This window comes from Rousettus aegyptiacus, unplaced genomic scaffold (genome assembly GCF_014176215.1).
Source record: "Rousettus aegyptiacus isolate mRouAeg1 unplaced genomic scaffold, mRouAeg1.p scaffold_m13_p_11, whole genome shotgun sequence".
NCBI classification, from domain to species: Eukaryota; Metazoa; Chordata; class Mammalia; order Chiroptera; family Pteropodidae; genus Rousettus; species Rousettus aegyptiacus.
The window spans coordinates 34,490,264-34,514,276 of NW_023416286.1; the positions used below are offsets into that span (position 1 = coordinate 34,490,264).

Consider the following 24,013-nt stretch of genomic DNA (forward strand, 5'->3'; position numbering starts at 1 on the left):
TAAATTCATTTGAGTCTAAATATTTAATAGTTAAAGAAAAAAAAAAACCTTAAAAGATGGAGAAACTTATATTAGTCATGAGGAAACCAGAAGAGTTCTTCTTTGGACATAATCTTTGAGAAATTTCTGCAGTATGAATAGTTGGGATTTAGTCGTGCCAAATTTCCTCTAGCATGAACTTTGGAATTTACAAAGGAAATTTTAACTCATATTTCACATTAAAATTTATTAAAGGTGTAAATGAAACCATTGAAATTTGAAAATTCAGTTTTACTATGCTTTTAAATAGTCATGTGAGAAAATAGATATTCCAATCAAATGTATCTGGAAATAATGAAAAATTGACTTTTCAGTGGTTAGAAACTTAATCTACATATTTCCTCAGGTGCACACTTTTTATAAGCCTCATTATCCATACTTGACATGAAATATTCAGAAACAGAAAACAGAGCATAAGTTAAAAATACCTCATTTTTCAAAAAAATTATAGGTCATTCTGAATATAAAGAAAAATAAAATGTATCTGGAAAAAAATGACATGCAAGTTGTAGTATGTCATCCAAATTTGTCTCAAAGGTATTTGAATATATAAATCTCAAGAAACGTGAAATAAATTAAATGTAAAGGAGAAATTTATGTACACATAAATATTATTATTATTACTATTATTTTTTTAAAGCAATTACCTAGCCCTCTGTCCTCATTGCCCTGTTTAAGCTCCTGGAACTGAGCCTGCGGTTGAGTCTCTGCCTCCCAGTGGTAGAGAATAGAAATGGAAACCACCTTTTGTGTTTGTCAGTGTGAAATTTCACATTTCACAACGACGAGTTCGGTGTTCACATTCTAGTTCTCATCAGAAAACAAACAAACAAACAAAAAACAAACAAAAAAACCCGGTGAAATTAGTGAAGCCGCGGACATTCCTAATCCAATCACCATCTACAGCAACTCACCCAGTCAGGACTTGCTCACAAAAAAGGGTTTTTGATTTAAACCGTTTTTGAAGTTGTTGACTAGGAAACACCTCTGCATTCATATAAGTGGCTCCACACTCAAAATTTTGACTTTAAAGTATCATTTGTTGTGGCGTTGTGGCGCGATCAAATTTAAGACCCACAGAGCCAATTGAGATTAATTGTGAGCCTTTACTAGCCGGCCAGCTACTGATTCTCCCTAATAGAGAATCAGCCCCGAGCTCCCAAAAGAGGCAGTTTATAAAGCCTAGAACAAATAAACAGATTACAGAAGCAGAAGTTGGCTGTTAACATATCTTTGATCAGATTACCACACCTTGGCCATAGAAGCAGAAGAAGTTGGCTGTTATTGTCTGGTGCAAAATGTTGTTTCTGGGAGACTGGCGCCTGAGGATATCACTACTCCCTAGTGACTAATTTACTGGAAAATTCTCCACTCTTAACACATTGAACTTGAAGTAGAGTGGGATCAGCTGGGCCCACTGGATCCGCAACATACCCCTGCAGACGCAAGAGCGGAGACTCAAGTTCTGTGGGCAGCAGCACAGACCCAGAAACCCTGGGTACCAAGCAGAGGAGCGCTAGGCCCGCCCACCACAAGCCCCGCCTCCAAGGCTCCGCCCCCTGCCCGCTCTCGTGGTTACTTGCTGACCCGGAAGCAGATCTCCCAGGTCAAGGGTCCAGTTTCCTGGAGCGAGTTTTAGTATTTAGTTCAAACTTGCACGTTGATGTTCTCAGCACCGCGTCCTCCACACCCGGGGTCCAGGGTCTTGGGGACATTACAGAGCCCGCATTCGCTATCTCCAGCCGGGGGTAGCTCCGCCTAGTCAAGAACCGCTCTGCTGTCGGGTCTTGATCCGCGTCAGTGTCAGGTAAAATAGCTCCGCGACCGGACCCTGCCTCGACCTTTCTGCCTTGTTTTTTTCACCGTCTTTTCTTTCTACCCGCGCATTGTCTGGAGGCGGTTTTGCGGTACCTGGGGGTAGTTGCCGGTTCCCCCGCCCTCCTACCCTGGGTTTCTAGGGACCCCAGTCCTCTCCTGAGTCAACCTCCCCATTTTGGCGTAGTTCTGGGGCCCAGCTCTGCTGTTCTTCAGGCCTCCCCTTCATAGTCCCCGTCTCAGGGAGGCCCCAGAACCCGGTGCTGGGACGCTTACCTGCCCCTGTACTGTGACACTCCTTGTTCTGTTTCCAAAACCATCCCACTGGCTGTGCTTGTCAAGGTGTGTTTACATTTCTGGTGTCCACTGGAAAAATGTGCTCTTCCTGGGCAGGATTATTTTTATTCTAGTCCCGTGAATGCGAGGTGGGTGATGAGGAAATAGAGACCAAGGGAGAACCAGAGAGACAGAGTGAGTTAGGGAGAGTGGAGGAGAAACAAGGGGAGGGTACAACTGAGGAGGGAGGGTGGGTCCGGTGGATTTGGAAAGACACAGTAAGAATGAAAGAGAATGACCTAGGGAAAAAGCAGTGACATAAATGAAAATAGACTAAAAGAGGATGAGCAGAGAGATGAAAGAGAACAGACTAGGAGGAGGGAGTTTTGACCAACAGTAGAAGTCGGGCAAAGGAAGGGTAGATCCCAAATTCATTAGAGTTTTGTTCTTAATTTCCAATCTGTATTCCCTTTCAAATGTATTGTGTCCAGTTAAGATTATGCGGGCTCAATGGTTTTCCAACCTTTTTAATATGTTAATGACATTCTGTGGCGCTTAGCAAATAATTTTACACTATTTCAATGTGTTCTTGGTAAGGATATTGGTGATTTTTTTACATTGATAATCAAAACCTACTTTAACCAATTGGTCTAATATTCAACGTCTTTCTCCCCATATTATCTTTTAACTAAGTGGGCTGCGAACTAAAGTTTCCAATTAAATATATGTTCTCTTTGCCCTGTCTCTGAAGATGATCAAGGATAAGCTGGATTGCCATGGAATTTTGTCAGATGTTCTGGAAAAGAGGAGTTAAATATTTTAGATCATTGTGATTAAAACCATGAAAGAGAAGTGGCTCTTGCTCAGTAGTTTGAAACATGATCTATAATTTTTAAGGACAAAGGTGAGAACTGCCACTATCCCATCTGAGCCATGTCATTCCTGTGAGAACAATGGTGGTTCCTCTATTTTGGCCACCTACCTTTCCTCCTTGCCTGCCCCACAGACACAAGGCAGCTTAATAGGGGAGGGCCCAGACTTTTAAAACTAAGTGTACATTCAAAAGTTTTTCTCCAGCGAGGAGGGAGGAAGGGGCGCTGACTTTGTGAAAGCAGCTTGGAGAAGGAATATGAAGCTGTTTGGGGGTTAAAGATCTGCAGAATAGGAAGGAGACTGAGAAGCTCAGGAACAGAAACAAATTCGTTTGGTACATATTGAATGGATGTAAAAATACCAATTTTGTAGAGCTTCACTTCTAGCGATGATATCTATGAAATGCTTAATGTCTTATCTGAGATACTGAAAAGATAAACGTAGTGGGGAAGAGTTTTTTTTTTTAAGTTCATAACATTTAATGAATCATAGAGACTTTATTAGACAGTGTTAATATTTTCTTTAACAGCATATATTAGAAATAAATATATTTCAGGACAGCGGAATTCTCACTGAACAAGTTTCCATTAAAAAGCTAAGTGATATATGAAAACATCAGATTTAATGTAAAAAAAAAAAAAAACTCCTCTTGCTTGGATTTGTTTAATTGCTATACGGTTTTCAAAGTTGGCTATAAATTTTGCTTGTTGCAAAATGGGTGTTCTAGAATAAGCTGTTTTTTTGATTTTCTGTGTAATCCACACTCATGTCATAACAACCATCATCTTTTTTCTTTTATAAATATTAAATGGGTTTTTATTTAGATGTGTTCATTATTCCAAAATGCTGAAATACAAATGAGCAAAAATATTATAAGCTATAAAAACACATCTGGAAAACAATCTGTCATTCAGAGACTCTTATATTGCTTTGTTTAAATATTTCTGTGTATATGCCTTCTAGAGAATCTAGTCTCCCTGGGAGGTGGCCTGACTCAAGGACCATGCCCTGCTTCCCAGCGCTCGAAATCCCCACTTGTCCTGAACACTAAGACTACAGCACTTTCTTGGCCCTGACTGTCTTGCTGCACTTTCTGACTTCTGTTCCACCCTACCACCTTCAGGTATGTACTTCTGGCATCTTACTTCTGAGCCTGGAGATGTTGGTGGGAGACTGGGTTGGTCCCTCATTCCCCTCCTCTGTGTTTGTAGATCTGTAGAGTGGCTTGAGCAGTTCCTTGATTCTGGGGCATAGTACTTAGAAAATACTTCAAAGGCTCCAGAGGAAAAGGACCACCTCTCTATCCTTCCATGCTTGTTCCTTCTATTCCTGGGCCCCGAGGAGTCTTAGGAAATTTTTCATTGAGCCTGGTGGGCCATGGACATCCTCTCTGGGCCTTGCACATAGACATGAGTGGTTGCTCATCCCCAAGGTGATTTATGATATTTTCGAGAGGCTCAGACAGGCCACGATACCCTTGTCCAGTCTTCCCTGTCAGGATGGTCACTCAGGACTCTTGGAAAATTTGTGGACATTCATATCTGGAAGGGCACCAGGAATGACCTGGAAGCATCTGTGTGTTTATATGTATTTTAGGGAAATCCTCTGTAGTTCCTTTCAGTAAGTCCGACACCCTGAGTAGATAGTGAACATTGATTTAGTGTTGCCTAACAACAGCGATAGATCATAATTATAATAATTGCAATCATGATGATTAACAACAATAATAATGTCTTTATGGTGAAAGCAATCATAATAAGAAACCTAAGGAGATGGGGGAATAGAATCCAGACCTCTGAGTAAATGACCAGGTACCCAGAGCAGGACTCAGGATAGTTTCCCTTAAAGTCTTAGATCTGTTCCCTGAAATGTGTTCCCTGAAGGTGAAGAACAAACAGCAGGAGAGTTTGTGGGTTATAGGTGCTAACAAGGACTTCTCAGAGATTGCCTGTAGGTGAGGCTTGCTGGGAGAAGAGGAGCCCAGGTCCACAGCCTGCCTGCTGCCCCCACACTCATCCCCGTCCTGGAGCCTGGACATCTGGCAGGAGTGAGGGACCTCCTTGGAATGCAAGCATATAGATGTATAGAATGGATATGAGAGAATAGTTTCCTATATGGCGTGGAAAGGCAAAGCATTTAAACAAGGATGTAATAATGTAAAAATGCCTTGCTTAATCTCCTCTGACTGCTAACATTAACCAGAGTGAAAACTCCTACTTCATATGATGATAGAAAAAAAGTATCTTCATACATTGCATTTGGAGCCATTAAGTGTACTACATTTGGAGTTTAGCAACCGGGCAGTATCTGTTCACTTTGAAACACACATGAGCCCATGACTAGTAATGAATGTACCTTCTGTGAATGTCCCTCAAAGTAATAAACTCATTATTGAGTAAGTATGTCGAAGACATTTATGTTGATATCACTTTGAGACAGGAGAAACAAACTAAAAATGAAGCATTGAGAAAATGGTTAATTTGAGGTTCACTCTTGTTTTGGAACAATAGAGAAATTTAAGGAATAATTTGTGTCTCTGGCAGAATACTCAGAGCATTCCAGGCTGTGTTTTTGGTTTTTGGTTTTTGGTTTTTGTTTTTTGTTTTTTGTTTTTTGTTTTTGTTTGTTTGTTGTGGTTAAATAAACATATAACATTTGCCATCTTAACCGTTTTAGAATGTACAGGTAAGTGTATTAAGGATATTCACCTTGTTGTCTAAACTATAACTACCATTCATTTCCAAAACTCTTTCATTTGCAAAACTGAAACTATTTCCATTAAACAATAACTCCCCTTTCCCTCTTCCCCCATCCCCTGGAAACTACCATCCTACTTTCTGTCTCTGTGAATATGACTGCTCATATAAGTGGAATCATAACGCATTTGTCTTTGTGACTGGCTTATTTCACTTACTGAGAAACATATTCACTGAAGTGTTTTAAGGTGTGAAAGTTTTGAAAAATGAGTGATAACTGGGTCTTTCTGCTTCTGTACATGACTACTTGTTAGCCTGGACGAATTGGTGAGAGAAGGATCAGATAAGTCCACCTCCACTCAGAGACATCATTTTGTCAAAGAAATCTTAAACAGACATATATTTTTATTTCTAGAGTATCAAGCAGCCCTAAGACCTCTTCCCTAGGTTTCCCCATCAGCATGGAACTGGCAGTACCTCCAGAGGTATTTCAGGATTTTTGTCTGTGAACTAATATCAGTAGTAATGATGCCCATAAATTAACAGGGACAAAAACAAAAAAACAAAACAAAACATAAATGAAGTGGGATTAGGAGAACTGCTGATGAATGGGCTCTACCCTCACCCTTGGATTAAAAAGCTAATGAGGGGGCAGCAGCTGAAAATAAAAATAATCCAGAAGTGTTTTATTTATTTTTTTAAATTCAAATTTCAGATTGGGAGATGCTATAACATTTAAATGCTAAGAAGATGGATCATATTGAGAGAGAGTTGTAAGATAAAATGTGTATTTTATAAGTAATAACAAAATTCATGATATGGCAGAAAATTATAGGACCCAAACATAAAGAACCTAGGTGGAATTATAAGTAGTTCCTCACTTGTTATGGGAGAGATGACATAAACAATGGATATGAGTGCAGGAATACTTTAAAATTTAATGGTTAGAAGCGCCTACCTCCAAAATTATCTACTTCATTTGTGAAATAAATTATAAACCATCTGATGAATGAATGTAAGAGGAAAAATGAGTCTGAAAATCCATCATTCATACTGAAGGTTTGAAATACTATTTTTTTTTTGCATGGGAGTTGGAATTGACATGAAAGACCTAATGGAATTGCCAGACATTTTTGAGAAATAAACAAAATGACCAGAGATACAATGGCACATTTATTGTGTCTCCTGGTAGAATTACTTTGCTATGGGGGCCAGAAATCTTAAGCCAGAAAATTTTATCTCTGCAGGCATAGGAATTGCACTTAAATGTATAATTAAATTGTGAATGACGGTGATAAAACTATAACTACATTTTGCTATGAATTAACATTTTTTTAAAAAAAATTTCCTATTAGCCAAAAAGTTAGATTGGCTTCTCATTTTTATTGAATAGCTAATAAAGTCTTAGCATGTTCTTGAAAGTACTACGTGGCCAGTGTTTTACTGTGTAACACTCCTCTTCTTTTTATTAGTAATATAGTTTATTTTTGTCACATCAAAATGTGTATTGTAAATTTTTGTATTCATTCATCTTCCATTTTATTTTTAAGTTCAGTTTTCCTCCAGGGAATTTGAACTTTATGTCCATAGAATCCCAGTGTGTCTGGTTCTCTGCTGTATCTGTTTTTAGACATTTATTTCAAAGCAACATCTTACAGTCTTTAAATTTTATTCTACCAACATTTATTCCATCAATTTCATGTCCTATTTTTGACTGCGTTCCTTTCCCATTTTTGTCTCGAATCTATTTTATTATTTTAACCGCCTCCCCAAGATTCTAGATCTGTGATATCTAATACAGTAACCACTGGTCACATGTGGCTATTCAACTTCGATTGATTAAATAACTATGTCATGTCCATAGTAATGCTAGCCAGATTTCAGGTGTTTTGTAACCACCTATGCCTGGTAGCTGTGGTATTGTGCAATGCAGATATAGAACATTTTCTCCATCACAGAAAGTTCCACTGACCACATTGGTCTACATCTTAAGTTTTTACTCTACCATTTTGGCTTATGAATAATTTTTTTTCTAATTCTTCAAGTTAATTTCTCTTAGGGGTTTCCTCAAGTGAATTTTTCCATTTTATTTCTTCTTGAGGTAGGTGCTTATATTACTGTAATCCTTTTTAAATTAATAAAAAACATTAAGACAAAATTTTCTGTGAATGATGTTCTAGCTTTGTTCCAATGGTACTTTTACATAATATGTTCAACTATTATTTTTCATAATGTCCATTTTGAAAAAATATGGCAAGGTTATTTAAAAGATTTTAAGTTGGCATATTGTGTCTTCTGTGGTTATTATGTTCTGGTCTCCTTTATTGAATTAAATTATAAAATTATTTTATGTCATATCATTTCCTTTGTTATCTTTACCAGTAACATGGATGTTATAGTTGTGGGCTTGTCTTTCATATCTTTCAATTTCTTTCCAATCCTCTCAGTAGTTCTTCCTTAATCCTTTTCCTTTTGGTCATTTTAAAGCATGTCTTCCACATAAATGATTTTTTAACATTGTCTCTTTTCCTTTCTTTTATTTCCCAACATGGTCTCTTCTTACATGTTTTTCTTTTTACTTTTGAAATTTTTGGAGCTCTGCCAAATCATTTCTTCTTCTCTTGTCTTGTAAATCTTTGACTTGCATTCTTGTAATTCTGTTTTAAAGTTCTATTAATTAAGGTTTCTAATAAATTGTAATTCATCCCTTACTAAAATTATTGGATAATTTTTAAATGATGCTTTCCTCCTGGGCAAAGGATTTATTGAATATTAATAATCAATTCCCTTTTTACTCCTACCTCCTTTATACTTTATCCTTTATAATAGTTACTGCATTGGGTTTTTTTTTTCCCCAAGTGATTTTCATTGAGTTGAGTTCTCAGTAAACCACATGAATTCATGGTAGTAATTTGGAGAGACATGTCAGGATTGTATTGTAGCAGGAACTCTTCCTAGGTCAAAATAATGACTGTTTAACACAGGACATTTGAAAAGTCTGTGGGACCTTGTTGGGGTTTTCCATAATCTAAGAAAGATCAGTTCATGATCAGCTGCTTTTTATTTACTAGTTCTGATCCACTCATGATTTTCTTTGATGCCTACAACTTGGAAGCATGGACAGCTTGGAAGCCTGGACGGAGCACAGTACATTCTTCCCATTCATAGGGCTGTCCTGTTTCATACTCATAGGGTTCCCTGGATAGTCCTTTATTTCATTAGAAGAAAAATTCTAAAGTTAAAATATTATTTTTCATTTCAATCTAAATTTGCCTTGAAGTCAAAATCCAACATAATCCCATGGTTAAAGCCTTATTAGTTTGCCTAGATCTTCCTTCTTTCTCCTATATTTTCTGGATAACTCAAATTGGTAAACCATATTTATGGAATATCTTTTAAGCATTGTGAACTATCCTGGGTATTGGCTGCCTTTCCCTAGTTATCAGATCCTTGCATTAATCTGGTGCTTCTCTTTCAGATCTGATTGAAAGCTCTGTCCTCCCTGTTTGGTGACTTACAAAGGAAAATAAGAGGAAACAGTGTCCAGAATCCAGTTTTCACCCCTGCACCCAGATATTTAAACAACCTTCCAGTTCCTCAGACCCCTTCACTCATCCTAGAAAGCAAAAGATTCAAATTCTTCATTATAGTATATGTCCACAACAGCTTGGTAACTGCCTTGACACTGCTAGCTTCTGTGCTGCTGAAGACATTTTCCTTCCTATGCATTACAAAGCAATTCAAATTTACAGATAGGGAATAATGGCCAAGGGGAGGGCTATTCTATTCTGAGAAGAGCAGGCACTTCAAAGCTCAGGGTAGAGGCAGGGATTCGCAGGGTACAGAGTGTAGGGCCCAGTCTAAGCACCCTAAAATGGAAAACACTGGTACAAGAGCTCGGGGCACAATTGGAGCAGGGCATCCAACCAGTTTCTGGTCTTGTGATCATGGAGGAGGACAGCAAGGGCTCAGAGGAGGAATCTTGGGCTCTCCTCAGTTTTGGAGATGACTGTCAATTTTCTCCCTTTGCAGAGTTTGTAAGCTTTGGAAGGTGCTCGCTGAACATTCTGCACTATGGTGATATGTACCTGATACCTTACAGGGTATGTATGGACTCTATTTGTGAAAATGCTTGAGGAACTTTGTGGCATTTCTCACACAGAATCCACCCTGGGCTCCTTGAGAGGTTATATGTGATGGTTTAGTCAAGTTCTGATATTATCCAAGGGCCTTGAACATCATCCAAGGGCCCTAAACATCATCATTGCACTTCCTGATTCAATTGAAGGCAGTTGATTTTAGTTCCTTGATTGTCAGACTGTTTGGCTTTTGCAGGAAGAACCCCTGTTATAAGGCATCTCTTCTGGAGATACATGGGATAAGGGTTCCAGTGTGGGAGGCTTCCTGATCTGAGGCATAAATGTTTCTAAAATCATTCCTGCCTTAATTAAGGAAGTTTGCAAGAAGATGTATTTATAGCAGTGACTCATAGTGTTCCAAATGAGAGCACTTTACACTCATTAACCCATTTTACCTCTCAACAATCCTACGAAGGAGTATGGGCCATCTCTCCATTTGTGCATCACCAGCATGTGGGGAAGCCTGGCTGGGGCCCTGGCAGGCTGTGTCCATAGCCTAGGCCCTTAACCTCTGGGCATTCAACTTCAGGAGAAACTAGTTTAGCATTATTTTGTCCTTAAGACACTCATACTCCGTGATGATAATGGCGATGATGACGATGATGATGACAATTTTTAAAAAATCAGATGCTTGTACTTAAAATAAATGGTATATTGCAATATTTTTTTCAAAAACAGTTTGATCTTTTATATCTCTTTATCTCCATATATCTTAAGATATGTTCTTAGTCTTTCAAACGTTTAATGTTTTCAAAAACAGTTAAAGCATACCGTATTTACAGTAAAATCAGTAGTGAGGCTAAACCATTTATTCTATCAAGCCCTAATATTTTGAAACTCAGGGTTTTACTGTCCTTAATCATTAACTAAATCTAATTTGAAGAGAACTACAGCAAACTCTGTTTTTTTCCCTTGGTGGTAAAATATGCACAATTGAGATACCTGGAAAATATGTCCTTTGTATGTATATTTTAAGCACAAATGTTTCTACTTAGATGGAGTCACCCTGATGCACACAGCCTGAAAGATTTTAATAGATTACAAATTCTCTCAAAGAGCAGATCTCTTGCTTTTGCTTTCTACAGTATTGCCCATAACAACAAACATCCACAAAATAGTGAGACTTCTCAGAAAAGAGATGAAGGTTGCTTTTGAGACTTTTAGAAGGATGAAGAATTAAAGGGCATAATCTTTTGGTGAAATAAGAGACGAATAGATTATTGAAACACAATAGGTAGCCCCAAAATACACCCACACAAATATAGTCTTTGCGTGGATATATTTGATATTTTGCCAAGAAGCAAAACAATACAGTGGAGGAAAAAAGTCTTCAAAAGGGGAAGGATAACAACTGGAAATCCACATACCAAAAAAAAAAAAAAAAGAATGTAGACATAGACCATACACCCTTTTCAAAAATTACCTGAAAAAATACTGTAGACTTAAATGTAAAACACAAAACTATAAAACTTGTAGAAGAAAACATAGGAGAAAAATTTAGACGACTTTGAGTTTGACAGTAACTTTTTAGATCAGCACCAAAGACATGATCCATGATAGAAGTAATCAATAACCCGGACTTGATTAAAATGAAAAGCTTCTGCTCTGTTAAAAACACTGTTAAGAAAATAAGAAGACAAGCCAGAAGCTGAAAGAAAATATTTGCAAAACACATTTGATAAAGGACTGTTATCTACAATTTATCAAATACTCTTAAAACTTAATAATAAGAAAATGAACAACCCCATGAAAAATGGTAAAAGATCTGAACAGGCACCTCACCAAAGAAGATACACAGATAGGAAATAAGCATGTGCAAAGATGCTCAACATATGTCATTAGGGATTTGCAAATTAAAACAAAAATGAGATACCACTCTTTGTCTATTAGAAAATCAAAAATACTGAGAACACCAAATAATGGTGAGGAGCAGCAAGAACCCTCATTCCTTTTTGGTAGGATCGTAAACTGTTGCAGCCACTCTGAAAGACAGTTTAGAAGTTTTTTACAAAATTAAATATTCTTATCATATGATCCATCAATCATGCTTCTTGCTATTTATCCAGCTGAGTTGGAAAATATATGCCCACACAAAAACCTGAACATGAATGTTTTATAGTAGCTTTATTCATAATTATCAAAACTTGGAAGCAACCAAGGTGTTCTTAAGTAAGTTAATGGGTAAATAAATTATGGTATATCCAAACAATGGCATATTATTCAGCAGTGAAAAGAAATGAGCTATCAAGCCTTGAGGACACATAGAGGAACTTTAAATGCATATGACTAAGTAAAAGAAGCCAATCTGAAAAGATTGCATATTGTTTGATTCCAACTATATGACATTCTGGAAAAATCAAAACTACGAAGACAGTAAAAAGATCAGTGGTTGCCAGGATTTGAGTCAGGGGAGTGATGAATCAGCATAGCACAGAGGTTCTTTAGGTTGGTGAGTCTATCTGTACAATACTTGTCATTATACATTTTGCAAAACTTGTAGAATGTACAACACCAAGAGTGAACACTAATGTAAGCTATGGACTTTGGGTAATAATGCTGTGTCAACGTTGGTTCGTTACCTGTAACAAAAGTACCACTCTGGTGGTGGATGTTACAGTGGGGAAGGCTGTTTATTTGTATGGACAGGTGGTATGTAGGAACTCTACTTTCCCTCCAATTTTGCTTTGAACCTAAAATAACTCAAAAATAAAGTATTTTCTGGAAAAGAGGACATTATCTGTTTTTCTTCATTACATCTGTATGAATAACCTAGTTAGTATTTTGTTAAAAAAGGCCTGACTTCATTCATTTTATATTGACTGGCATCCAGATTAATCAGTGTATGTTTCGATTATATGATTGATGAGGCTATCAACTGCTTATAAAGATAGATGTCCATCAAGAGCATAATTTATCTAGAGAGAGGAAGAAGCTCTGAGATCTTTTGTGGTGACTGCGTCAATAAAGAGCAACTTCACTGGCTTTTCCATCTATTTGGGTTTTGTAAGTACTGGAGAGAATTTTTACTAGGAAAGACAGACACTTTTATTTCAGAAAGGTTTATAATCAGAAAATAATTGTTTGACTGCAGGCATTAGGGAGCAGACAGCCTGAGGGTAGGTTCCATTACTGTGAACATAGAATTTGTCTGTATTTATCATATATATTGTGGTCAGAGGGAAACTTGCCTGATCTTACCATTCAAAGGTTGACTTTCCTGCATTTAGATCATCAGGAGGAGGACAGGATGGATGGATGGATGGATGGATGGATGGATACCTACCTACCGACAGACAGACAGACAGACAGACAGACATACAGACAGACATACATACATATAAACAAATTAGACGAGCAGCCTGAAAGAATAGTAGAGTTCATTTATGTCAAAGCAGAGGGGAAGGAAAAGGCTAACTTTGGTTGGAGTTCAGTGAAAGTATCTCTCTGTAATTGAGATTTCACCTGAAATGGAAGTAAAATGTGTGTGGGGTGGGAAGTTTGTATATAGGAATTAAGGTGGAAATGAAGGTTGATAATAGTGCCCAGTGTAGAGAGGTAATAGCAATGTGTTTGTTGGTTCAGTGAGGTCACAGTGGTCCCCAACCTTTTTGACACCGGGACCTATGCTTCTATGAGAATGTAATGCCTGATGATCTGAGGTTGAGCTGAGGTGGTGACTAGCTAATACTGGGGAGCAGCTGCAAATACAGATCAAGCTTTCCTTGCTCCCCCGCTGCTCACCTCCTGCTGTGCAGCCCAGTTCTTAACAGGCCATGGACTGGTACTAGTCCACAGTTGGGGGTTTGGGGACCCCTGATGTAAAATACTCAGATGTCCCATGGAGCCATTAACTAAGGTTGGAGAGTACAAGAGGAGTGATTTTTATATTTGGAGGGGTGGGGGTATTGTCCTGAGAAATACTACATTTTAAGTGTAAGTCTGCAAGCAGAGATTATAGCTCAGAAATGGAATCCAGACAAGAAATTGGTCACTTTTATTTTAGAGATAGCAATATAAGAAATGTGAGCAGTTGTATAAATGTGCGAGACTGCTAGGATTTTCTCTCTCTCTCTCTCTCTCTCTCTCTCTCTCTCTCTCTCTCTCTCTCTCTTAAAGGGAGTCTTGAGACATTACAGTAGTATTGAGGAGTTCTTTGCAGAGGGCATGGAAAAATAACTGGTTATAGAGGGACCAGCAGAGAGCGATGAGACTGAGGTGTCCAATAAGGCTAGGAAAACGTTAGTTCTGAAAGGAAGTCAAGGGTTAGCTTTTCTTTGTTTGCAAGTAAGGTTTTGTTTATGGGGAGATAATTGGCAATGTTAACAATATGTATTTATAAAATAATCATTGGTGGTCTTTGTAAGTCAAAGGGTGAGGAAGATGTGGGGAAATGGTAACTGAACTTCCAGTTTGTGAAGAGAGGATAGAAAAGCAGGAACTCGAGAAAACATAGGTTCAGGGAAATGTTTGCTTCAAGTTAGAAGAGACATAATGAACTTAAATGATAACAGGATTGATTATGGAGAGATGGACAAGTTTTTGATAAAGGAGATTGAATTTGTAAGCAGTAATATAGTTCTCAAAGAAACAGGAGAGAAAGGAATTCAATTGGAGACATTAGGCTTACCTGGAGGTAGCATGACTCTTCAATTTGATAAGAAAGGAGTAACCAAAGGGTAAGAATGCAGGCGTATTTGTAGATACTATGATGATAAACGTAATTACTTTGTCACATTATGTAATTCTGTGTTATGGACTACATTGTGTGTCCTCAAAAGTCAAATGTTAAAGTCCTAACCTTCAGACCTCAGAATATGGCTGCATTTGGAGAGTGGGCCTTAAAAGTAATAATTAAGTTAAAATGTGGTTATTAGGGTGTGCCTTTATTCAATATGACGTGTCTTTACAAGAAGAGGAAATTATGGCACAGAGACATACAGAGGGAAGACCACGTGAAGACATAAGGAGAAGACAGCCATCTACAAGCCAAGGAGAGAGGTCTCAGAAGAGACCAACCCTGCTGATACCTTGATTTCAGACTTCCAGCCTCCACAATTTGTTGTTTAAGTCACCTAGTGTATGGTACTTAGTTACAGTAGCCTTAGCAAACTAAAATATGCGTAGTGGGAGATAACCTTATCATTTGAAAGGTGAGAATGTGTAAATCCAAAAGGCATGGAGAACATTTGAAATATTTATGGAGAATGGAAGAATGATTTACTTCACAAAATGTAGTAGAGTTGCCAGATATATTTGAAAACCAGTAGGAGTAGTGACTCTGTATTTAGACAGAGATCAACCCCTTAGTAATGTGTGTTAGAAGCAGTCATGGGAAATGCAGGTACATGGAGTCACCTGCTTTTGGGATCTTGAGCAGAAAATATGGTTTGTAGTCTAAGGGATATAAGAAAAAGTGCTGGGCTTGGTAAGTGTTGAAATGAGTAAGTGTGCATAAAACTGGGCAGGAAAAATGAGAGAGATAGCCATATGTTTGCGAGGGGAAATCAGTACACTGGTCGTTTCCATTTGGCAGAGAACTTGAGTATGGGGTATAATTTTGTGGAAAAATAAGAAGCAGAAGAGGTTGTAGTAACATGGTGGGGCTCTTGATTATTAATATCAAAGGTGATGCTCAGGTAAAACCTAGTTGTGGTATGTAATTCTTAAGGAATTTGAGCATAGGAGACAGAGCAAAATTAAAATTACAAATGTGTCATTTTTTAGCTGTGTGACTTATATTATTAGTTTTTTTGAACCTCTTCTGGTTATGTCATTTGTTATATTGGTAAATAAACTATAATCAGCAGGTTTACTGTGAAGATTAAATAAATGAATATATGTAAATATCTGAACACAGAGTCACATTTGATACAAATTATTTTTGTTGTTTTCTGGACCTCAGTTACAAATGGGTAAGTTAATTCTACTTTTGTTTATGACATATTTTCATCTTTCCATGAAATACTTTTGATTATTATTGGTATTTCAGAGGAGAATTTACAGTTTATAAATGCTTTCTCTGTATGTCTCTCACATACATCTTTGTGTGTATTACATAGATATGCACATTCATATATACATACTTGTGTGTTTGTGTCTAATGAAATTCAGGGATATAGCAGCTAATGAAGATTAATATAAAATAGGATTTCAAGAATTTTAGCTACCACCTTGTGAAAATATGAGATGGGCCAACTAGAATTCCTCCTAAACCCCAGCCATTCTATGTTCCCTGGACATCCTTGACCTAGAGGATTAAGGCAGTACATGGCATTAACATTATGACTCATGTACATGCTCCTGCTACTTTCTGATGCAGGGGATTTTTAGGGACTAGACTAGACCGGGTGCCATTGACTTCTCCAAATGGAGTGAGTCAGTGAATTAATTAACTCCCATCATAAAATAGATCCTTGGTTTCTCAATACACAAGTCAAGGGAGTCTTGTGAGCAGAAAAAATGTGAAGGTCCAGATGGCTCCATGGATGATGGAGAATCAGTGCTAGTACATGAGGCAAGAATAAATCCGAGAAATTCCCACAGTATTTATCTATAGGTAGAAACCAAAATCTCCACGTGGCATGAGTTAGGGATCACTATGCTTTGGAATCAGGGAGGGAATCAAATAACTGGATGCCATGGCCTGTTTAACATACAAAACTCAATACTTTCAATGTTCTTATCACATATCTATGTTTTTTATTATCAATTATAGTCATAATCTTTTGACTCTGGAGAAATAAGAAAGTCCTCTGTGTATTTTCTGTAGAGCATTTTGCATGTTTATTGGTTATACTGGGAGTCACAGCCAGGTGAACATTGGGGATTCATAACAGTAGGGTCTGGAAATTTTGCACAAGACCAGGGTCTCATGACTTCTTTCTCTATTCCCAGCTTTGCCTGCTTAATGTTTGGACTGTGTGTGAGAGAAAACCCAAAGATAGCTGGCGACTGAATTACTGACAATGCAGCCATTGGTGAGTAGGGAATGCCTCTTTCTACTCAAATTACATCACTATTGATAGTGTTGGGCAGGTTTCTCCTACTGGCATCAATGTTCTAAGTTCAGTCAGGAAGTATTCAAGGATCTGAGCTCCAGTGAAATAGCCCCAGGATTCTCACATAGATATAATAGGTCTCCTCAATAGCTAATATTCTTCCTAACATCATACTAATTTATTCTAGCAGGTGTGCATTTACAAAAGAGATGAGAGAAGTCTTCTTTCTCTCTAATTCAGTCTATGACCTCACTAGAAAATCATTCATTCATTAATCATGTTATTGGCTATAATAGTGTGAGGGTTGCGGTGAATAGAAATGAGCAAGGAGCAGAACATTTCAGTCCAATAGGGAGGCAATGGTTTTATCAGGTAAAGCTAGTAAATTCAGTGTTACAGGTCCTGGATGAGGGCTGTGACACGTTGAAGGGAGCACAGGAGGTTTAAACCAGAAGCATGAGGAATCATTTATTTATTTTTTTCCAATTTTAAATTTAAAGTTTTGATAGAGTATATTTATACTTTTGGAAACTTCTTAAAAAGAGAATTAAAATTGTTGTTCTTGTCCCAATCACACATTTTACCTTTTTGTAATTCACCTTTTATTCCATATTTGGTAACTGGAGTTAATGAATAGGGAGTATTTTCTTAATTTTATTTGCACATGAAGTAGAGGGATATAGTAGAGCAAAATTTAAGACCTGCGGAAATTTTTGAAGAACTAGATAGACCAAAACCAATCAAGATTCTTTTTTAAGCTGTTACCACGGAGACAAGATAAAGCTACAAGAGAAACGGCAATAACTGGTGTTTGAGGTCCCAGAGAAGAACAGAACAGGAGGCCTTATCTCACAGGAATGGTCAGGCTAGGACTGTCTTTCATCAGTACAGCCCTCTCAGAGGGCCCTGGCTTGTGCTGCTGAACTATCTGACCTTATAGTGTTATGAACACCTGTGTCCTGTAGCATTAAGACAGACAGTACCAACTAGTATCAACTTCTATGTAGATCTTCAGTTTTGGTAAATGCTGGAAATTGTTTCAAGGGTCTGGGACACTTTAGTGAGTAATAAGCTAATGGCTTGTATTTAATGCATGTTTACCTAGATAGGATAAACTTTCTATATTAGTTCATTTGATCTTTCAGCAAATAAAATGTTATTAAACCATTTCATAGATAAGAAATCTGAAATTCATCTAGTTTAATGCTATAACCATAGTCATGGTTTAAAAGTGGCAAATCATGGTTATTGTGTGCCTTAATGATAAGTCTGGAAAGTTACTTGACATTAATTAGGAAGAGAGTTTTGGTTATGAGTCTTTAAAGGCAATTTTAAAGAAGTGTCTAGAAGTGATAATTACCAGTTCATTGGAAAATTTCCAGGTTATATTACACCATATTTCATGTAATAATCCTTCATAGTAAAGGTTTATTAATTCAGACTGTGTATATCTCTGTGATGTATCTGAAAGGCACATTCCAGCTTAGCACTGAGAATGAGCTGACAGGAACCCCAGACTCAGTTTGATCTTTCTATATACCCAGCTCCTCCACTTCATTTTTCAATGTTGTCATCTCAACCTTCCCACTGTGGACATTGGCAGGGATTTCTCTGTCTAAACCAAAATATTCATGATGTTTTAGGAATCAGTGATGTTTGAAGATGTAGCTATAGACTTCACTCAGGAAGAGTGGGCCCTGCTGGACACATCCCAGAGAAAACTGTTCAGAGATGTGATGCTGGAAACTATTAGTCATCTAGTCTCCCTGGGTGAGTCTGTCAGCTTTTATGTTTGTATATAGAAGGTAGGTATGTAGGTCTTCATTTATTTATTAAATCAATAAGTATCTGGAATATACCCACTGTTTTCTATCCTGATTCCTACACACACCCACTCTACTCTCTACCCTGATTCTTTCATAGATCTTATAACTACATGAAAGAGAGTTGCTCTTTTCATTTATTTACACTTAGTTTGTCACCCCACTAGAATGTAATCTTGATCACAATTTAATGTGTTTCTTGCTACTCAGTCTCTAATACTCAGCAGAACTGGAAACTCAGTAAATATTTCGTGCATGTATAAGTAGATTAATGAAATATTTTCTAAGTAATTATCCTGTTCTGATCATTGTGCTAAAGCTTGAGACCAGAGTTAAACTAACAAAACTTGATTATTATTATGGAGCTAATGATTATTGGCATCTGTTTGAAAATAATATTTAACACACTGTGGCGACATTTAATTTCCCCATCTTCAAAAAGACTGAGGATTCTGCATTCTGACTTTGAACATGGGCATGGACATCAGGATCCAGATGTCCTCACTATTTTAGATACATGATCTGGATTTCTTTTCATTCTGGTGAAGGATCTTCAGAGTTTTCTTTGTTCAAGGTGTTGTTGCCTGGACTGACGATCAGTGTTCTTATTCTTTCTCAGTAGCCTGTCTAGACTTGATTATAATGCACATATTAGGACTGATCTCAAAATGCATGTACCTTTTTTCCATGAATAGGGTATCATCACGCGATTTTCCAGTTGGAGCAAGGAGAAGAACTGTGGAGTGAAGGAATCGAATTTCTCCAAAGCCAGAGTTCAGGTGAGGAGCGGGGATGAGTGCTTCAAGTTGAGGAGGTGCCTAGTCAGTGAACGACTATATCCTTAAAAATTCCAAGTGAAGATTTTGTTAAGTAAGTGATATTTTCTAAATTATAGATGAAGGACATTGAAGCATAATTCTTTAGATGTCATTATTCCTTCCATATGTCCATCACAATTCATGTGTCCCCTTGCCATTGGCTTTAGGGAGAAGGATATTCATATACTTACTGAAGTTAAACTTTCACATAATAACTCTTGTCCTGATCCTCTCCATGGAAGGTTTTCCCTCTTTTTATCTACCCATCATCTCATCTCCATTTTACTTTTCTCACATTTCAGTTCTGAAAATCTTATTAATTGTCAGTGTCCTATAATGTTGTTTCTACTTCCTAGAGTATTCCCTATCAGAATGCTAATTTTTGAGACATACACGACACAGATGGGGCTTGGTGCTTTTCAACATTTTATTTCCCTAATGCTGTTTAATTTTTTTTTTCTTCAATTATTTCAGGCAGGGAAAGTGCCATTAAAAAACAAGAAATAGTAGCCGCACAACAAATCAGCACAAAGGACACATTTATAATCAGACCAATGGTAAGTTTCATGGATGTTAACTCTGGTCATCCAAATTAAATACCTGGCAATGGGATGTTAGTAACTGAGCACAAAAGCCTGATTTATGTTAAACCGTTGTTATTCTTTCTCTAAGCAAAAAGTTGGGTAGTTTGAATTAAGTGAAGGAATTAGCCTGAGCTCAAAACTATATCTTGAGATCTTAATAAAAAGATGCAATATTTAATTGCATGAACATTGCTTATATGCCTAGTCTTTGAAACCTATTGAATTCTTCAAAATTAATCTATAAGCTTTGCAGTTGGGAAGCTACAAAAGAGAAAACCTTTATATATGGAGGGAAGTAACACCATGTGTATGCAAATAACATTGGAAAAATTTTAATTGGAGACTATCACTGAAAGATTAATATAAGACTCATGTAGAGAACGAATGTATGAACTAATGTGGGTAAACTGTTAACAGACTTTCATCTCTTTTCCCCAAAACAGAAACCTCACATTCCAGAGGATCCCTATGAATATCATGATTTGGGAGATTTCACTCATAGCTCCACAATGACTCAAAATTTGCTAACTCACATGGAAAAGAAACCCTTTATCAGCAAACAGTGTCAAAAATCCCTTAGTGACCTATCATACCTTAATCAACATAAGCAGACTTACACTAGAGGTAAATCATATGAATGCCATCTGTGTGGGAAAGCTTTTATGAATAGCTCTACCCTTAGACGACATGAGATGACTCACACTGGAGAGAGACCGTATGAATGCCGTATCTGTGGGAATGCCTTTATTCAAAGCTCCGACCTTAGAAAACACAGTCTAACTCACACTGGAGAGAAACCGTATGAATGTCATCTATGTGGGAAAGCCTTCACTCAATCCTCTAACCTCAGACAACATGAGAGAACGCACACTGGCGAACAACCATATGAATGTCTTCTATGTGGGAAAGCCTTCAATAAATGTTCTGCTCTTAGACGGCATGAGGTAACTCACACTGGAGAGAAACCATATCGATGTCAGCTATGTGGGAAAGCCTTCAGTCAGTGTTCTGCCCTTAGACGACATGAGGGAACCCACAATGGAAAGAAAATCATGAATTCCTTTAGTAAATATTCTGAGCTTAGATGACAAGATATACATGTAATGAATGTGGAAAAAACATAGCTTTAACATTTAAACACAGCAAGAGGACTCACACAATGAAGAAACACTGTAATCAGTGTGGAAAATCCTGCAGTCATCCATACTCATTTGACATATGCAGGTTTATATCGAAGAGAATCCTTACGTATGACATCCATGTGGCAAAACCTTCAGTCAGAGGTCTGGCCATAGATGACATATAGAACTCACACTGGAAATATAAGGAATGCAGAAGTCTTCAGCAACAGTTTTGAACTTTAAGTACACAAGAGAACTCACACGGGGATAACTCCTTGATCTGTAATCAGTGTGGGAATGCTTTCGTTTGTAATTCATGGCTAAACAACATGAGCAAACAACTTAGGAGAACCTTTAGGTTTGTAATCACTGTGAACAAGTATTCAGCCAAGTACAAGGCATGATGTGCACAAGAAAACTCAGTGAAGGAATAACCATTAAAACAAAATGTAAGAGAATAAAACCTTTTGAAGAATATCAAATAATTCATTCTTGAGAAGTGATTCAATTAAAAATTATGCGAAATGCTTTATTCATAGAGGAATACTTGTGGCACAAGTGCTTATTCAGATGGTACAAAATACTCTTAGGTGTCATGAAAGAAGGAAAGTCTTCAGTGATTATTCATTTTGTAGTCAGCATTACAGTTCTCAGTGAGAAGCTAGCAGTCCTAAAATCAAAGTGGAGAAGCCTTCAGATTTCACATCAGAAAACAGTCTAGGGAGAAAGAACCCTCTAAAAGAGCCTTTAACATACTTTTAGCAAATAATTCAGAATTTTGAGAAAATAACTATTCACCAGAAAAAGGTGGCATATAAATGCAAGATAGAGTGATTTGGAAATACTGAATACAGAATTTTATAGAAAAATAGATTACTTTTTTATAGATTATTGTAAATATTTAAACAATAAACCCTGTTGCTGAAAAATCTGTTGTGTTGGTGACGTTTTAGTTTTCTTTGTGAGGTTGTAAACACACACATTTGAATCTCCATTCTTTGGCATGTATGTTAAATTTAGCCTCTCTTAGTCTTTCTCCAACAGCTCCTTCCACACAGCTTAGCCTCACTCATTCCCATCAATATCAACCGTATCCATCTGTGCCGTGGTGGTGACACAATAGAGACCTTTACCTCACTTGACCAGTTTCTTGGTGTGCTATGACCCAGGGTCATAGGGGCAGTATCATGGACATCTAGTGTAAACCATTGGATAGTCTTTAGCTTTGCCTCTGCCCCTGGGATTTTCCGTGGGGCCAGAGACAGGCAGTTTTGTTTTTCCAAGCCAAGAACACTCCTTGGATTTTTTTCCATGATAATTTTGACCTGAACTAAGTTGGGGCACGAGTTCATCCCACGACCCTATCTCACATCTTACCCAGGTGAGGCCTGAACTATGCACCTGCTTGTTCCCCAAACTAAGCCAGTGCCTTGCTTTTTTCTCAGCAGCCCTGAAAAAACTAAGATAAAATCCCTTAACCTATCAGACACTACATAAGCCCTTATTAACAATGTACTCTTTCTCAAGCAAAATGCAAGTTCTCACAAAAGAGACTTCCCTTTCTTTACCCCAGGGCTTGGAAGTATATTACCCTTCAAACCCAAATACTGAACCTAAATCTCAAGAGGAAATGCTCTCAAGAGAAAATTCAGCTGACTTGTGCTCTTCTCAAACTGGTACAATCCCCAAATCAAGTTGAGACTAATGAGCACATCTCTGGGTGAAACCGAAATGTCATAAAAAATTATATATCTATCTCCGCAAGTGATTCTACTGTGTAGCCAGGATAGAAACAGTCAAGTCATGTGAGGATAGTGAGCAACCAAAATTTAACATCTTGCCACCCTCATTGTACTGGCAGGGGTCGTGATCAGGCAGGGACATGTGGAAGTGTGAACAAAGGTTAGAGAACAAATTAGTGGTTAGAAGTTCAGACCTTGGAGACAGACGCCATGGGTTCTAATTTCTATTGTCACAGGCCATGAGACCTTGTTACAGAACATTTCTGTGACTCAGTTTCCTAAATTCTAAGGTCGAAGTAGCTTAATTATCTTAAAGTTATGAGTACTAATTTGTTATACTGTATGCATCAAATTATTACAGCTAGTAGGTACCTTGTATTTGCAAGTAAAGAATATTTTACAAATTAAATTGACATGGGTACACCACTCTTCATCTAATTTTTATATTTAAATATTTTCTAATCACTTTCTAAAATTCTGGTCATATTGTTACTACATTTAATCTGCTTAAGACAATATATAACTTACTCCAAGCTGTAGTCGATGTTAGCTGTGATCCTGAGGAATCACACCCTCCCTCTTCCCATTGTATCTGCAGGAGAGAAAGGACAGGTCCTGCTGCCCACTGTGGGCCACTCCCGTGCTGGTGCTGGGACTCCCCAGGATATACACATTGCTTTCCCAGAGAAGCTCATACGCCAATGGGAATTATCTCCACTGACAATATGTATGTAAGTACGTTGAGTAGTTGTAGTCAGATCATTGGATTTGGGGGTAGATAAAGGATAATTACATGACTACAAGGTGACAGAACCACACAGCTGGCTTGATTTGGGCAGCACATTGACAACTTTCCTGTGAAGGAAAGTCCCTCACAGGATGACTCCTCCTAGAGGCAACAGTGTGAGGCCACCATTCAGAAGGAAAGTAGAGCAAGGGAACTTCTGGCGAAGGATGCTTCACTGTCCTGATGAACTCAGCCACAAAATGGGGCATCTCTGAGTCAGAGAACTACAAAGAGCTAGCAGCAGCTTAGAGACTTGTATAGTCCATGTCTAGGGCTAGCAGATGGCAGGTGCATTTTCACAG

At 37.7% G+C, this 24,013-nt stretch overlaps 1 protein-coding gene across 2 annotated transcripts; it reads left to right on the plus strand.

Annotated features, from left to right (window-relative positions):
- Window positions 1–1,628: 1,628 nt before the first annotated feature.
- LOC107521396 (zinc finger protein 705A) lies at window positions 1,629–22,344 on the plus strand. 2 transcript variants are annotated; one of them, XM_016166040.2, is made up of 8 exons: window positions 1,629–1,846; window positions 3,967–4,126; window positions 9,732–9,802; window positions 16,733–16,815; window positions 18,480–18,606; window positions 19,355–19,438; window positions 19,952–20,034; window positions 20,505–22,344. In XM_016166040.2, exons 4-8 carry the CDS (start codon window positions 16,804–16,806, stop codon window positions 21,147–21,149), a joined length of 951 nt encoding a protein of 316 aa, XP_016021526.2. In that variant the 5' UTR covers window positions 1,629–1,846; window positions 3,967–4,126; window positions 9,732–9,802; window positions 16,733–16,803; the 3' UTR covers window positions 21,150–22,344. The 2 variants fall into 2 exon arrangements, with proteins under 2 accessions (XP_016021526.2, XP_036084592.1); XM_036228699.1 differs by lacking the exon at window positions 9,732–9,802.
- Window positions 22,345–24,013: the final 1,669 nt, after the last annotated feature.